This window comes from Strigops habroptila, chromosome 7 (assembly GCF_004027225.2).
Source record: "Strigops habroptila isolate Jane chromosome 7, bStrHab1.2.pri, whole genome shotgun sequence".
Lineage (NCBI taxonomy): Eukaryota > Metazoa > Chordata > Aves > Psittaciformes > Psittacidae > Strigops > Strigops habroptila.
The window spans coordinates 69,582,962-69,600,298 of NC_044283.2; the positions used below are offsets into that span (position 1 = coordinate 69,582,962).

A 17,337-nucleotide genomic window follows, 5' to 3' on the forward strand; every position below is an offset into this window, starting at 1 on the left:
AGCGGTGACCTGAGGCAGCGCATCGCAAAGCTTTCTAATGGTGCCAGGGCTCAGCGCCAAGGTGCAGTTAAAGCCACGCCAAACTCGTGATCCGGCATCGCAGACCAACTCCATCCACTCTGGGTCGACTCAGGTCATGAAACACGGCACTGAAAAGGGTCTCAGGTTGGTTTATTGCTATGGTGTCTGCCTGCAATACAAATATTCACAGATTCCAACAAGGCAATTACAAAAATCTGATTTGTAGGTGTAATAATGTTCGTACATGGACAATATACAGGGGGGAAAAAAACCCCAGCTATCTACAAGGAGAAGATAATTTAGAAACAGGTTCAAGAAGGAAATCAAGACAATCATGGTCAAACATAGCTATTTATTTTCTCTTATAAACAGCCTTCAGCTTCTCATTGAAAAAAACCTAGAATTTAAATATTCTGTCCCATCACATACAACAATCTGTATACAATATTTACAACTCTCAAATAAACATGGTGCAGATTTTCAGACATTCAACTTTTTTCCTTTGTAATTAAAAGCTGTTCTTATTTAAAACTACAATATTGATCAGTGACTACCAGCGGAAGCGGTATTGGCACAGTTAGCTCACAGTAAGGGTTCTCATCTTGCACTCTGTATTTTACAACACATTTTATCCCATATATTTCAGGATTCTAAAGGAGGAGACAAGGTTAGTGTTGCTTTCATCATCTCCAATTTCTTTTTTGCCTTCAAAAACAGCCTTTTATTGAAACCTCCTTCACTTTATTGCCTTCTCTCTCTTGCGTGGCACATCAAGGCATGATGTGCCTCTAGGTACTAAGTAACACCACCACAGTGTAGTCAAGTAGTACCACAAGCCTCGGAAATAAGTGTTCCCTCCATGACACGTCTCTGAAAAATGTTCCAAGTTGCAAATGTACAAAAATAATGAGTATAGTTTAGTGGCTATAAAAATTAATTTCCCCTAAAAATACAATACTCTATGAACACTTTAGGGAGTTGGAAAGCAGGAAAATCAAAAGGTTTAACACTTAGAATAACCAATGTTAGTCTCATCCTAGAAGAGAAGATATCCAGGGAATGATGAGGGCATCCATAAAACTGCTAGTGGTTTTAATAGTGCAGCTTGGAAAAAAACAACTGGTATCAGCAGGGAAGGAAACTGGACCTGGCATAACAGGGAATCTTTTAATGAAAGGGAAGCAAGGAGCCTGTGTTCAAGCCACAGCTTTTTAATAGTCCAACGGAAAGGGGGTGGTTTATATACAGTAATAGAGCACTCCACCAGGTAGGACGGGTGAGAGGGCAGCGAGAAAAGGAACAACTATCCAAAAGGGATGTGTTTAGAGTGAAATTGTGTCTGGTGGTTCCAGAGAAAGGAAGGGAAGGTGAGAAATCTGGAAGGTAAGTAAAGTCCATAGCAGCAAATAGGTATCCTTACCTGTTACGTGCGTGTCAGGGAGACTGGGAGAATATTCCGTTCCTAAATACTGAGTAAGGAGAGTGCTCCTCTCTAGCGTAAAGTAAAAGCAAAAGTCCAAAGCTCTACATTGCATAGTAAGCAGTAAAAGAAACTTGATACTTGCAGATGGGCCACCTGCCCATGGAAACCTGTTTTCTCCCTTCCTCTAGCATTCAGCTACCTGCAACAGCAGAACATGGCGGGTTTATTTTCTATTTGCATGATTAACTCGAATCCCTGCCTTGAATTTGAAAGACTGGAACGTGACGTATCCACACCACCTCAGCAGTGCCATCACTGGCAGCGGTGGCTGAACTTGACCTGCTTGGCAGCGCCTGCCCCATCCCATCTCGAGGTAGATGAACCTCCTGAAGTTACCACCCAAGTCACTGACGTGCTCCGAGATGCCGGTGGCTGGAAACCACCACAAACCATAGGATTTAAGGACCCATTTACATGGGAAGGCCTAAGGCAGTGCTGGCAGCCCAGACTGGCTCAACCCCACCAGCACTTTCCACTTCCAGTGACAGCAAAGCTCAGTTTTAGTCTGATGACACCAGAGTGCACTTTAACGTGGCCTGGAGCAGCGCAGGGTTTGTTCAGGATTCGTTTCTCTGGGGTTTATTTGGGGGGCGAGAGGGTGCCCTCCTGTTTCCGCCCAATAAATGCACTATTTTATCAACACATTCACTCCACCCAGACTCCATCTGTACATCATGGCAACTTCTGTTTAGCATTTCAATGTGCCCTTGCTTCAAGAGTGTAAACACGCATCAGCTTCTGGTCCCACACCTTTTTGAAGCAAAAAGCTGCAAATATAAACAGCATAGGGATACTAAATCCCAAATGCTGCATACATGTCTTCGATATTGTTATTTTCAAGTGTTGTTGTATAATTAAACAATGTGTTCATAGAGCTGTCAGGCAAATCATGATCTCCAAGCTTTTATTACAGGCCTAGGAGCTAGTCTGTAACAGGGTTTTCTACTGCCAGATACTAAATCCAAAGAACACACTATCCACGTGAGACTCATTTTTTGCATAAGAAATTCTAATTCTGACTGGCTGAACTGCACCAGATGCCTCTAAATTTCTAGAATTGGCTATTTAAAAGAGAAAAAAAAAAAAAAAAAAGCAAACCACTTCCCAAAGCAGAAGTATGCCAAAAATGAGAGCTACTGCACTGGTATCACTCCAAGCAAATCCTAACACTTCCAAATATTTTTCTTTCAAGTTTCTTGCTGGTACATGACACCAAACCAATGAGACAGCTTGAAATCTAATGGAGGTTATCTCCAATTTAGCACCTTGGAGCAGGCTTCTGCCATTCTCCTGTGTCTTGCTGTGATAACTTGAGCTCTAGCATGGGTCAAGAAGGCTCCTCTCAAGTGTTATCAGCACAGGGAACATGCACATGCAGCCTCTCCAGCAGCACTGACTGAACTCAGCAAAGCAGTTTTCATAGGAAAATTTACAGGGCTTTTTAATATCAAACTGCATCTGCAGCACTCTTCATGCCTCTATAGCTGGGAATTTCAGTCATTAAACACTCCTCAGACAGAAGCATGCTCTTAAATTCAGCTTCCTGCATGACCGGAGTCCTGCACACAGGAGAAACAAGATCCTCACTGGCTGAGAAGGGATAAGACCTTACTCGGCCTTTTCTAAATTAGGAGTTTGTTAAAACGTTTGAGGGAAAGCCGTCTTTGCATCATCAGCTTGACTCAGTGTGGACTGTGGCAACTCCAATCTAATCCCAACACTCAAGGAAACCACCATATAACAGCTCTTTCCTTTCCATCCGCACATTAAGAAAACTTGGTAATGCTGTATGATATCAAAAAATATAACATAAGGACAACTGAACGTTTCACTTGTCCTTCGAGGAGATTATAATGGGCAATGACATTGATCTGCCAAAGAGCCAAACACATTACATCTTCTTGAACTGTAATGAAGTTTTGAATGAAAGCAAGGGCTGTCTTCATGACAAATGCTGAACTGCAGGTGGTTTGCAAGCAGCCTTGCTGTCTAACACTAGTGTAGCCAAACCTAAATGCAGTGAAACAAGCATACAATGCCAGTTTCTAGCTCAGTACTGGGCTTTCTCAATTGTTCTCATGTCTGTCCAGGTAGGAAAGAAAAGACAGATAGAAGAGGTAACAAATCATTAAACTGCTTCTCCAGGAAGCAGTTTAAGGAGACTAGGAGTTTAACTGTTGAAGACAACATAGTTCTTAAAACAACCTTCTGAAATACATCAGTTAACACACAAGTAGTGATTCTAGTCTCCCAAATGAGTATATGTTTATTACTGTGCTTAGATGTTCGTCAGCTGGCTGTACTCATGGCCACTTGCATATTTCGCAGGCTGCTGCACAGTATTTTCCCCTTTATTCAGCATTTTCAGTCAAGCAAAGGTGCACAAAATGTAAGCTCAACTTCTCTCCCATGCTAACTGTGGCTTCACCTGTAAAGTTTAGAGGCTCAAGGTCAGCCTAGCATATGCCAGTCAGTTACAGTCTTTGTTACTGAAGTCTAAAACTGGTGTTTTGCGTAGACACAATTTAGCAAACCTGGCACCATTGACCACCACCTCACGTACTCTGTTTGGCAACCAGCGGCACCACTGGAGAGCACACTGAAGAACCTAGCACAGATTTCTTTGAATTCAAAACACAACGGCTTTGACAAGATACATAAATGAACAAGAGCAACTCATATGGGTTTCTGCAATGGGAAACCTGACTGACAAGAGCTGCAGCAGGAATCCCCAAGTCACTGCCTGCGGATCACGCTGGAGGTCACCTTATCCCAGGCCATTCCCATTTCTGGTTTGAGAAAACACAAGGCTGGAGAGGCAAAGACATGAACCCAGTGGGGGAAGGCCACGTTTTGGTTTGGTTTTCTCAGAACCAGAAAATGCACTTACCAAATGACAAAGCACTGACAATTCACCAATACATTCCTATTACTTTTCCCAACTACTGTTCTTCCTTGGAGGCAGGTTGCAATTTTAAGTGAAAGAGAACACATCATGCCATTGTAAATCCAAAGTGGTGCATGGAATTGTATTTCCTCCAAGATACATTTCCTACCATGGAAAACACTGGCCACCAGAGCTCCTCCATGGAGCTTTCTATTCTTAACTTACAGGTTTTTATTCTTAACCAGGCTTTTTATTCTTAACTTAGAAACATCATTTCACTAATTATTTTTCAAGCCAGATCTATTACCCCAGTGCACTTTTTGTTTAATATTAACTATTTTCTCTAACTATATTTGTGCAAACTAACTGTTCATTTGGCAAATGTGAGGAAACTTCACCAAAGAGACAGACCCAAGTTGATGCTTCCCTGTTAAAAAAATAAAAGCAACTATGAAAAGCCCAAAGCAATGGCAACAGACGTGTAACTACTTGCTAAGCACAGGTTCTTTGCCATTTTGACACACCTTCATCATTCCGCTTTAGCGACCAAAACTTCACCATCACTTTTCTTTATAAGAAATACCTACTTTTGAAAAAGTCTATATTAATCTCTAAAAAAATAAGACAGATATTTGTATTAAAAGCTGGAGATCATTGATTTCAGCAAGTTATGGCTTTTTTTTTAGTGTAAGCATATATATTTTTTTCCTAAAACAAGTAAGTGTCCTGGGTGTTAGTTTGTATTTTCTGTTTCCAGCAATGTTCAGTATTGTATGTGCTTTGCACCTCAGAAGTGAGTCTGCCAAGGCACTTAGAGAATGTAAGTCTTTTAGGGACTTCATAAGAATGGGCTACCACTGACACAATACAGAACCCATCCACCAGCAGAGTCAATCCCCCAACCAAGCATGTTTCCCTTATAAACACTCAGCACCTGCTAAAATTCCATACTGAATAACAATGATGAAAAATAAAATTTAAAAAAAAGCTATTTACCACGTGTCACTAACAGAGAAAAGATTTCCCCTAATAAAACCACAGAAAGTAGATTTGGCTGTTTGAGGTAACAGCTCAGGGGGTTGTTTTGTTTTTTTTTTAAAACCAAATGAACAAAAACCAAATACCACACGCTTGCTTAAAGAAACAAGTGACTTCAAAAATCCTTTTCCTTTTATCTGTCCTTAGAGGTGAGTTTTTCAATCAGTTCTTGAAGAGGTGCAAGTTCTCTTCTATCAATAAGGTTGAATTCCTGCAACAAGGATGAGGAGAAAGACATACATACAGGGTTTTATACGAGCAGCTCTGGTGAGAAGTCTTATTCAGACAGCAGTTTTTTGGTAGGAGGCTTTTAGAGTCCACGCTTCACCACTGCAGTATTTTCTGCCTGCCTGCCATTACCTGAATAGCAGTGCTCAAGTGCCTGAAGCTTTTTTTCCTCACATAAAGGAAGGAAATTTAAGAAGATGCTCTTTTTCTTCTAAGGGGAAAGGGGAAAGAGAAATGTAGCTTTGAAGCTTTGTAGCTTTCCAATCTGGCTTCTGAAGCCATTCTCCCTCTTTCTTTTGTTAGGAATTCCTGTTCTACTGTATCACTTGATAGGGAACACTGTTTGGTATTCAGTTTTATAGCAAACTGAGAACTTTTACATTCCTTGAATGCTTCTACCAGTAAATACACATAAACATGGGATAAGACACTAGCTTAGGGTCCTGGAGGTATTGATTCTCCTACAAGCATACCAGCTGTTACAAAACTGAAGGGGCATTACTTTGGAACATCACTTTTTCCACAATATACCTGTAACCATAATGCTCCTGCCACACTTACCTGAACAAAAAATATAAAGTGCTTGAAAGAAGTGTTGAGGTGTGCCTCTTCTTGTAGCTGGATCACTGGATCAAAGTGCTGGTGATAAATATGAGCATAAACTCTGAAGAGTCGCTTTAAAATTGTCTTTGCCACTGACATGAAATTCTTTGGGAATGGTACACCTAGAAGTAAGAAAACAGATGGCTTATTTTTCAACACCCATGCCATGGTCATGTCTTTTGAAAGCCATTATAACCCAACCCTATGTCTTGCACAAGAAGGGCTGTTCTGTTTCACTCAGCAATTATCCGTTAATCACATCATGTGCTTGGGCTGAAGCACAACCACAAGCTCACTGAAAGATCGCAGGGGAGGTTTCCCTCCCTTCAGCAGACCAGTAGCTCCTGAACTCTTCCCAAGACAAATCTGATTATGTTTCTATGCTGAACCCTCCTTGCTTCAGCTTCCAGCTACTAAACCTTATTTTGCCTCAGTCCAGTTCCCTGAAGAGCCTTCTCTGAGACAGAATGTTCCTCCCATTCTGGCAGGATTCAGATACCCAAACAGAAGTATCTAATGTGCTTGTAGGTGCCCTCCAAGGACCTGCCTGGCCTCTGAGTGCCAATGCTGAAAAAGGGAAGCCTCCTGCTCTCAGCCTCATCAGTGGCCCTGTGCATGTGTCCAAGATATCACAGGGTATATACTCCAAGGGACACCAGGTACCTTCGAGTAGGTAACTGAAATCACTTTTGGCATCAGCCACTGAGTTTTAACACTTCTCTTAGCTGAACTGGAATCAGAAATAGGCTCTCTTCCACCTGTTTCATGCCCAGCAAAAAAGACTCCTGTTTCCATCCTGCTCACCACCATCCCTTAGCCAGAGGCTACTTAATGCTTTCTCAACTGCCTAAGTACTCTCATGCTCCTTTCAGTCATTTCCATGAAAAGGACCCAACAGCAGACCTTTGTTAGTGCATGAGTTTTATTAAAATTGGTTAGGAAACGGCAACCATCTCCTGGGAGCAATAATCTCTTTAGTTGACACATCCACAGGCTAAAAAAGATATGTATCAACCATCTAAAAAGATTAAACCTGCCTAGCTTCTCATTATGGAGCAGTTTTCCCAGTCAGCTCAGTTCTGCAGTCTTTCCAACTGCTGAAGTCCCGTCTGAAGGCCAGAGGCCCAAGGTGATGTTCTAGGCCGATCATTATCTCACCAATGCTTTAAAACCCTAGCAATAAAATTTTCATACTCTTACTTAAGCTTGCCCTGCTTACATTTCCTTCACTGGCTGCTGCATCGCATAGGAAGTTTGTATTTAATTGGTTACCCGCTGTTGGCCTTTAAGTCTCTTTCCGAATTGTGACCTTGCAGAAAGACATCCTCTTTAAGCCTTCTCTGCTTATCTGCTTAACTACAAGTAAAAACAACTGCCCCTTGATTGTGCCAGGTGCCCCTCTTTTTCTGAAGAGGCTTATTGACAATGTGTCAAATGCTTCAGAAACTCTCCACAAAATAAAAGCAATTAAGAGATCTCTGTTCCTTTTTCCACAATGATCATAAGCCTACGAGTAATGGTGCACTGGAAGCCTGCCAGTTAGGAGCTTTAGAGCAGTCCTTCACGCCTCTAGAAGCAGGGTTTTCTTCTGGTTATTGTTTCCAAACTGGTGGCTGATCATTATTTTCCTTCTGCTTTTCCGAAAGAAACCTCTTAAAAACGTACATCTTTCATCTTCACTTGAAAAGAAAATAAATCCTTAACTTAAGACCAAAAAAGCAATTCAGCTTCTTCAGAGGTAAAGCCTAGGAGAAGTTCCTCCTGAGGACCAAACATCTTCCCTGCATCAGAAAGCTGCCAGTTTGTACCAATTACTGCTTATGTGGTTATCTCTGAGATAAAAACCTACTGTTCAAAATGTAAAACCAACAGATTTGATCAACAGAGTTATTAAATGGAAACAGTACTTCCTGCATTGAGAATTGTTATAGATATTTAATAACATATTAAGTATGTATGTAAGTATTAACACATGGTTCAGAGTCCATGTACTATCACATCAATTTTATCTTAAGTGATAAAACTGCCTTTACATATGTAAACTTTTAAACTTGCCTACTTGTCAGTCATTTAGGAGACCTTTCAATGCTCTAAGACTTGAATATTCCTGTACAACTGTAATGCAAACACATTGTTCAATTTTACTTATTTACCTTACCTATTTTAGAAGGAAATAGTGTTTCATCATCCAGCTGATCCTGGACCCAAGTCATCAGGTAATCAATGTACTTTGGTGCAGAGCACTTAATTGGTTTCTTTATGTTGGTTCCATCTGCCCAGTGGTACTCATATCTGGGTTGGGTCAACAACAGCAAGACATTTTTTAACGCAAGTGAATCACGCACATCAAGCCTGGAAGGCTGGTCTTCCTGCCCCTCATTATCCCACACCCTCCCACAGCCCTTCCTCGAAACTAAGGTCCAAGTGCTACCAAGTCATCTGCAGCTGCTCTGTGCCCCATCTCCCCACTGCAATCCTGCCTTAGCCAGATCCTTTTCCACAGTCTGTGAAGGCCTTCAAAAACTTCATCCTTTACAGCACAACTCATTCACCCTTGGGTGCAAATCTCCTGCCAAAATACACATGACAGCCTGAGGTCAAACCTGCATCCCTGTACACCAGAAGGTGCTGTATGAGTAGGTTTCCAACTCCTGAATGGCCAACAGCTATTGACTTTTTTAAAGCTTCCCCTCCTCCAAGAGTCTGGAGAAGAGAAGGCACAGGGTAGACCTTATCGCTCAGTACAACCATCTGAAAGGAGACTGCAGTTTGGGGGTCGGTCTCTTCTCCCAAGTAGCAAGCGACAGGACAAGAGGTAACAGCCTCAAGCTGTGCCAGGGGAGGTTTAGACTGAATAGTAGGAAAAATTTCTTCACAGAGAGGGTGGTCAGGCATTGGAACAGGCTGCCCAGGGAAGTGGTGGAATCACTGCCCCTGCAAGTGTTCAAAAACTGTGTAGATGAGGCTCTCAGTGATATGTTTTAGTGGTGGTCTTGGCAGTCCTGGGGGAACGGTTGGACTTGATGATCTTCAAGGTCTTTTCCAACCGACTTGATTCTATGACTCTAAGAAAAAAACGTCACAACCTGTTGAAGTGAAACATCCAGTAGTTACATGAGATTCTCACACACATAAAAGCTCAGCTCCAGGGCTCAAATTGGCCAAGGCACCCAATTGATTTCTAATGTGAAACTTCACCCACTCATCCCTAGCACTGAGCTTCTCTTCACCTCCACTGGCAGAGAAGAACTGCAGAGTGAGTGGCAATGCCCAACCAGCCAGACACATTACACTCATAAAATCTAGCTAATTTCTTTATATTTCAAAATATTCTTACTGATTTTTGCATAACTAAAGGCCAAACTACATCAGCTCTTGCCAGAGATCCCAAATTAAGATTGTATTAGAGACAGGGAAGAGATTCAGAGGTGGGTTAATACCTAGGAATACTTTTACACAACTGGAAGCTGTTTCAGCTAACGGTTAGAAAAAAGCTCCTCGTCTAACAGTCCTCCTTAGGAAAGGTTCATATCTGAAGGTCTTGTGCAGATTCTTCTGAACCATGCAGCGCACCAAGGTTCAGAAGAATCTCTGTTTCCAGTTACACCACTGGCCCACTTGATGGCTGCAGGCCAGTAACTGACTTGTAGATTAATTCTTCCATCTGTAGGTAAGGTGATACCACACCTTTACAAACCACTGACATGACTCTGGACCAGTCAAACGTGTGCTCTTTTTACCCTTTTCCATCCACAGAGCTAGTAACGTTCACATCTTTAATGTAGCACTTTTACTGCGTAGATTCCAGTGTAATTCATCTTACAGCTATCATTTTAACTTCATGAATTTAAAAAGCCATGGGAAAATGTATTAAACAGCATCCATTACATGCACAACCAGACAGAAACAAGTCCTCATGAAATCAGGATGGAAGAGATTTTGGCTGGCTTGGGGAACACAACTGGCAAGTCCAGACACAGGAGAAGATGATTAATTTAGCGACACATAGCTTAAAAAACCCAAACATGTTTAACACTGGCACTCTGACAAGTGAACTGCAGCATTTCTTTCTGCATCTTGCTGAGTACAAATGCATTTATTTTCATATTCCTTGCCAACCTGCAACACCTGAGCAGTTCTCTCTCATAAAATCATGGAATGGTTGGAAAGGACTTTAAAGATCATCTAGTTCCAAAAAAAAAAAAACAAACCACCAAAAACCAGGAAAACCACACATAGAGAAAGATTTCCCCCAGGTTAAAATAATCTGAACTGCTACAGGAAATGAAGGGTAAAAAAAAAAAAATCACATTTCTAGCTCAAGCTTGCGAGCAGACACCTACAGTTCTGGTGATAGAAACTAAAGAACTTTATCTTGATAGGCAGCTTCCCTACAGAAAATGCATTTTTAGAAACCTCTAACAGCTCAGTAAGAGGTTCTTAAGGGCAAACAAAACTCTGTGTCAAGGATAGAGCAAGAAATACACAGTTCACTCCAGTAAGCACAGGGGAAAAGCTAAGAATCCCCAACGACTCTAGTGGAATTCTCTCATGCTAATAAACAAGTTATTTGCTATCTATAAACAGAAAACCCAACTGTGCTTCTCACACTAGAAAACATCCCTATGTATAAACCAGCACAGGACCAGCACCTCCACCACACAGCCCCAGTTTTGACATCCAGCTTTGCAAAATGCAGTACCCACGTCCCTCCTTTGGGCTCTTACTGAACACTTGTAACTAGGGAGGAAAAAGAAAATGCCCATCACCCAACGCTGGTTAATAAACAAAGTACTTCTATGCAGGTTCTTAACTTAGCATCATGCCTGTTGCACTGATGGTGATCCTGCAACTGACGTAAGAATAGCAGGAACCAAAAAGGTTCTAAAAACCAGCTAGGTTTGTTTGGGTAAGAAATGGTTGGTCTTTACTGAAGTGAAAAGAATGAATCATTTTTTGGAACAAATTAAACCAATACTTTATTCAAATTGTTAGACAAGGAGCTGTACAGCAGGAGAGGGAGAGCTGTTCTTGATCTTTATGTCAATCCTGAACTAACTCAATGTCCTGCCCCGCTGATAAAAGCTAAGTGAGCACTCCTCACAACAGACAAGTCCCTCTTAAAGGGGTTTTGAAGACAAAACACCAGCACCCGGCAGTGGATACAGAAACATTACACTTCCACTCTGTTACCCTTTCACTTCAGACATCTGGTTTAACTTGTCCATAGACTGCTACAAGTTTGTCAGTTGTACCTTGGAAATTGTGACTGAGCCGCAACTCTGAACAGTTACCTCTGAATGCACCAACACCTTACAACCCTTTCTTCAGACATCAGCCATAAATACTTCTCCAATGGAACACAAAAATCAGACTTTAAAGCCACAGAGTGCTTGCTGCTTTGGGTTCTCCCCAGCTACTCACTGCCTCTTCAATGAACATAGCTTGAGCCAGAAGAGAACAGGACACAGGTGTAAGAACCAGAAGAAAAACCACATAAATCTCAGTGTTTTCATGCTAACAGGTTCTCCACCAGTACTTCCCTGAAAACAATGTTTTAAGCAAAAGCAAGCCACACTCACTCCAACTAAAGAACAAGATCACCTAATAAAAATCTCATCAGAATGTATCTTCAAGCATCAAGCATCTCTTTTCTTCGCTGCTTCATACCTATCTGAGTAGGTCATATATTTCTGTCAATGGTTATCAGTCTCTTTGGAGAGAAATTGTTAAGTCTGGCAACCAGACAGCTAAACCTTTAACCTCCACCCCCAAATAACTGCTTCTCAGTAGGCAAACAATAAAGCAAAGAAATACTTTCATGCTTTTATCTAATAAATAAAGAGCCTGCTCTGCATGCCAAAGCACAAAGCAGACAATGGGCCATGGTATTGCACAAGTTCTTTTGCATACTGGTGAACTTGCACTCCTTTCGTACTTCACCCCTTGCCATGCTGCAGCAGCAGGTCTGCCTGCCCACACTGGTTTGGCATTTGGCATTGTCCATTTTTAGTTCAGGATTGTAGTGCCAAAGCCTTTCCTGGTCCATCAGGCTGCTTCCACCTCGAAGAGTTCCTGCTCTCTCCATACTGCCTTCCCAGCAGCAGCCTTGGTCCATCCTCCGCTCTCCACCAGCAATTACTGGCTTCACAACAACAGGAGGAAGAAGTGGAGGAGAGGACTTGGTTTCGTTACTGTTTATTTAAAAGGAAGCAGCGCCCTCCCTTGCCACTCACTGAGAAATGCAGGTATTTTCCTCTTTGGAAGACCCTTAAACAGCTGGAGAGCAAGAAAAAACAGACATGTTGGATGTCTGTACAAAAGCATAAGCAAGAATCAAAGAAGTGAAACCTCACTGAGGCACAGGGTAGGGGATTCTTATCCAGACTACTAAAATCTGTAGCCAATTTATTTCTACAATACCTACTCAAACACCTAAAAGGAAGATTTTGGTAAGCCCCAAGTGAATGTTTGACACTAAAAACTTCAGATCTTAAATTAAAAAGCCCTCATAAACATTTCAGAAAACTATAAAAGAAAAAATAGTTTGACAATGAGTTTACTTCCCAGGACTAAGAAAAACAAACAAAAAACCCTTACCCTAAAAAACCCCACCTTTTCATTCCCCACTCCCTTAAAGTTCCAATTTCTCTTCCCATTATGGCTAACAAGAATCATAGAATCACAGACTGGTTTGGTTTGGAAAGGAGCTTAAGATCATCCAGTTCCAACCCCCTGTCCAACCTGGCCTTGAACACTGCCAGGGATGGGGCGGCCACAGCTTCTTTGGGCAACCTGTGCCAGTGCCTCACCACCCTCACACTAAAGGACTTCTTCCCTATATCTAACCTGACCTCCTGTTTAAGTTTAAACCCATGTCCCCTTGTCCTATCACTACAGTCCCTGATGAAGAGTCCCTCTCCAGCATCCTTGAAGGCCCCCTTCAGATACTGGAAGGCTGCTATGAGGTCCCCACTTCTCCAGGCTGAAGGTACAGCTTCTCTTCTCCAGGCTGAACAGCCCCAACTTTCTCAGCCTGTCTTCATGCAGGAGGTGCTCCAGCCCCCTTATCATCCTCGTGGCCTCCTCTGGACTTGCTCCAACAGCTCCATGTCCTTCTTACGCTGGGGACACCAGAACTGTACACAGTACTCCAAGAGACGATGCCCTTTCCACCCACAGAAGTTACCTTATCTCTGGCACTTGGCTGAACTAGCATCGAGTTCTCAAACGCAAAATCATCTAAAAAATTGCATTTTCTCAACAACATGTGAAAAAAGACCTTACTTTGGGCCAGCAGACATTACAGGGCAGCTCTCCTCCGTGCAGAAGTCCGTAATGGTTCCGTACAGCATATTGATCTGGTTGAAGAAGTCGACAGCTGTAAAAGCATTTAAACCACCAGTTAACACTCTGCACTGTAACAGCAACACAAGCTTCCTGCAGCCTTAACAGCACACACTGCTCAGAGGGTCCTGGAATGTTTTTTGGGAAAAAACTTCACTGTTATCACTTTCTGAGAAGTATTACAAAGGAGATGCAGAATGCAACCACCAATGATCTACAACAGCCTCCAGCAACGACTATTCAATTGTTCACTACTGCAAAAGCTTCCTTTAAAAGAAGAAAAGAGAAAGAGAAAACAGAATTATTTCCTTTTCTGAAAGTTTGGCGCAGTTTATTAGAATCCCAAATTCTACTGGCTAGTCTGGAATAAAACCAAGACTTTCAGTGTAAAGTTTCCAGCAAGAGAGTGCTGTTACTCATTAGGTGACAGTGACTTCCCTCAGGCTTTGTATTCCAAGAGACTGTCTTTTCAAAGAACGTTTCATAGAATCACAGACTTGTTCGGGTTGGAAGGAACCTTAAAGCTCATCCAGTTCCAACCCCCTGCCACGGGCAGGGACACCTTCCACTAGAGCAGGTTGCTCCAAGCCCCTGTGTCCAACCTGGCCTTGAACACTGCCAGGGATGGGGCAGCCACAGCTTCTCTGGGCACCCTGTGCCAGCGCCTCAGCACCCTCACAGGGAAGAACAACTTCTTAATATTTAATCTAAATCTACCCTCTTTTAGTTATGGTATGGTCAAACACTACATGTATGGGAGGTCTTCTGGGGGGGGTTATTGCTTCAGTTTTGTTACATGTTTGAGAAAGTAGTTCTCTTCGCCAAAACTTTGTTTTTAAATGGTCTACAGCTGAATTCCCAAAAGACTAAAACTTATCGTATCTAAATATTCCCATAGTTCTTACTGCTTTAAAGAGGTGCTTGATTACTTGGTACTCTTTGAAAGCAAGGCTCTTCAGTAACCTAACAGCAGATCCTGCTCTTCAGAACTGCAGACACTGTAGTCATTTATAAAATCCACTTTATCTCCCCTCAATGAATTCTCCACACACACACACATCTGTTGGGGAGCACAGCATGTTACCATAGCATCAATATATTAGTTTATTTTTCCAAAATGTCTTTCAGACAATGGAAATTGTAAACTCTGCTCTAGGATGAACCCATGTAATATAAGCATACAGGAACCCAAGACTTGTGGGACTAGCTTTGGTGTCCTTACTCATCCTTTTTGATGCATGGATAATACTCAGCAATCATACAAAAACCCAAATCAAGTGTGCTGGAGTTCCACTCCTTCTATTTAACCACAGTGTTTTGCAAATTCAACTGACACACCTTTACCCTGAAAGGAACCATACATAACATAGATAAAGATTTAACACCCCAGTGCCCAGTCCAAGCTACATCACTTCTGCTACTGAGAGTATTGTGCCTACCTACCCAAATTTGTGTTCCTTGCTTAATTCTGGCACAGAGATATACAGGTTTGCTGTAGTGAGATGGAAATTGGCATCCCAAATGTAAGCACTAGCAGATACCAGGTACTGTGAAAGGAACTGATGGCTGAAGGAAAGAGAGTGTTAAATACTGCAGCTCCTTAAACATCAAAGATTACATGAACATCATGGTAGCAAGTTACAGCTACTGTCCAGCAGATGCAGGATACGAGCTACAACTGTGTCATGCAAGTGCCCAGGTATTAAAAAAGGGAAGCAAATAAAAACTGGTACGGCATGCTCCTAGCACAGTCCATCTCTAGCAAGAAAATCTGGGTGGTTTTTCTCCCCCTGGCACAGCAAAAGCAGAAAACAGCAAAACAACAATGGGAAAGGTAGATAGCAAAGTTACAGAGGCCCAGAAGGACTGCTACAGCTTGTTTGGGCAGAGGGAGGAGGCAGTTAACACCACCAAAGACAGGAAGAAGTGGTTATATACAGCCCTTGTTCCTTAAGTGTACGCAAGAACTGTTAATTAATTTTCCATTCCCTGCTCCCAGTGGAAACCACAGCCCAATGTTTGCTTCAAGGCAAGCATGTTCCCAAAACCCACACAGACGTCCACAAGATGACTGATTGTTGCGAATCCCACACTCCAAGTCTCAAAAGGCCAGGAGACACACCACCCATCCACCACAGCCAGCAGTGTGCAACAACCAGGAAAAACAAAGAACCTCCTTTCCAGCATGTGTAAAGCTGTACAGTGTTTCTGCCTATTTTCATTTCCTCTTTTTACTCACTGTTCTGAAGTTTTGAGGGCTTACACTACTTTTTCCAAGTGCTTTTCTATTGGAAGAAGGGCACACTGCATGGTGTTCTATTATAAAGATATGGGCAGGATGTACTTACAGAATTAAGTTTCAGTATTTTCAAATCAAGGAGATTTCAAATTAAACTCAAACCAAACTGATTACAGACTTTTTACCTTTTTGTTTTTAAAACTTATTTGAACAATCTACACGTACACCGACTCACTGCCAGAAGACATGAGTAAGGCTAAGAGTTGAGCAAGAAGCAGAAGAGCAGAGCCATGCTTTCCTGTGCTCTCACTATTGCGAAGGTCAAACCCAACAACACTGAGTCACATATTTTATTTCCTTATTAGATATCTCAATCAACAGAAGGAGCTCACTGCTACCATTAACTGGTACTAGGTGTGGTAGAGGGATGCTGTAAATGAAGGGAGAATGTAATCAGTTAATCACTTGTAGACCAAAAAAAAATAAAAAAAGGAAAAAGAAACAACATTAGAACTCTCCTCTGCTGCAAGGTGGCACGACCAAGGACCATTCCACTACAGAATGCAGCCGTTACCCAAAGGCAGCTCCCACTCTTTTGTCACCCAGCTCATTTAGCAGTTAAGTCATTTGGGAAGGGAAAAACACCACTGCCACAGAGAGAGAAGAAGAGAGAGGCAGGGAATGAAGAAAGCACCAAGCAGGAAGAATGCCAGCGGTATCAGAAGCCTCTTTAGTAACGCTTACTCAGAAAAATAGGATGGCTTTTTTTGCTAGACAGTTTTGCAATACCATATGAATAGACTTTTGTAAAGAATGGTGTCAGCAATTTCATCATTCCCTGGAAGCAGTGGCAGGTCATATACCAGAGCACTGTGTGGCTCATTCAGAACTGAAGGTTGCTATCAGTATGACAGTTTCACTTCCTAAACATGTCAAAGAGCAAGAGGAAACAGAACCATAATTCAAAGACATTTCTCCTGAGCATAATTTATACTGCACTGCAGTGCACAATCAATACCATGCAATCACAGAAGCAGACCAAGCCAAAGAACTGAAAGATAAGGAAATAACCAGAGAGGACACAGAGTTTGTGGCAGCCAGAACTCCACATAGGCTATGGAGCATGACAGAGCTTGGGTTAATCCACTCTTTAAGAGCGGAAGGCAGGCAGCAAATCCATGCAGCAGGGAGAAGGAGGAGGAAACATGGTCAGGCAATCAGAAAACACTAATTTGGGCCTCATTGTTTGGCCTGACCTAGCATGAAGCAGAGGGTTACAACAAACAGCTTTAGAGGAAGTGAAAATGACATCAGACACTTAGCAGAGCAAAGGCTCACAACTTGGTAGAAACACAAGGAACTAACGTTAGGAAAATTGTAAAGATGGATCTCTGGGTTTGTTATAGGCAAAATGAAAGCCAGGCCATACACATGACCGTAGTCTTTAGCACTATTTAGACCTGGTCTTCACACTTAACTAAATTAAGGGTT

General features: G+C 42.1%; 1 protein-coding gene across 5 annotated transcripts in view; it reads right to left on the bottom strand.

The window, feature by feature from the left end:
- Positions 1-154: 154 nt before the first annotated feature.
- Positions 155-17,337, bottom strand: part of MOB1B (MOB kinase activator 1B) — a 44,311-nt gene continuing 27,128 nt past the window's right edge. For all 5 annotated transcript variants that reach the window (XM_030492478.1, XM_030492477.1, XM_030492476.1 and 2 more), the window contains 4 exons: positions 13,548-13,641; positions 8,419-8,552; positions 6,219-6,382; positions 155-5,640 (listed from right to left, as the gene is read on the bottom strand). In XM_030492478.1, coding sequence (XP_030348338.1) covers positions 5,563-5,640; positions 6,219-6,382; positions 8,419-8,552; positions 13,548-13,641 — 470 coding nt within the window. In that variant the 3' untranslated portion in view covers positions 155-5,562. The remainder of the gene's footprint in view (positions 5,641-6,218; positions 6,383-8,418; positions 8,553-13,547; positions 13,642-17,337) is intronic.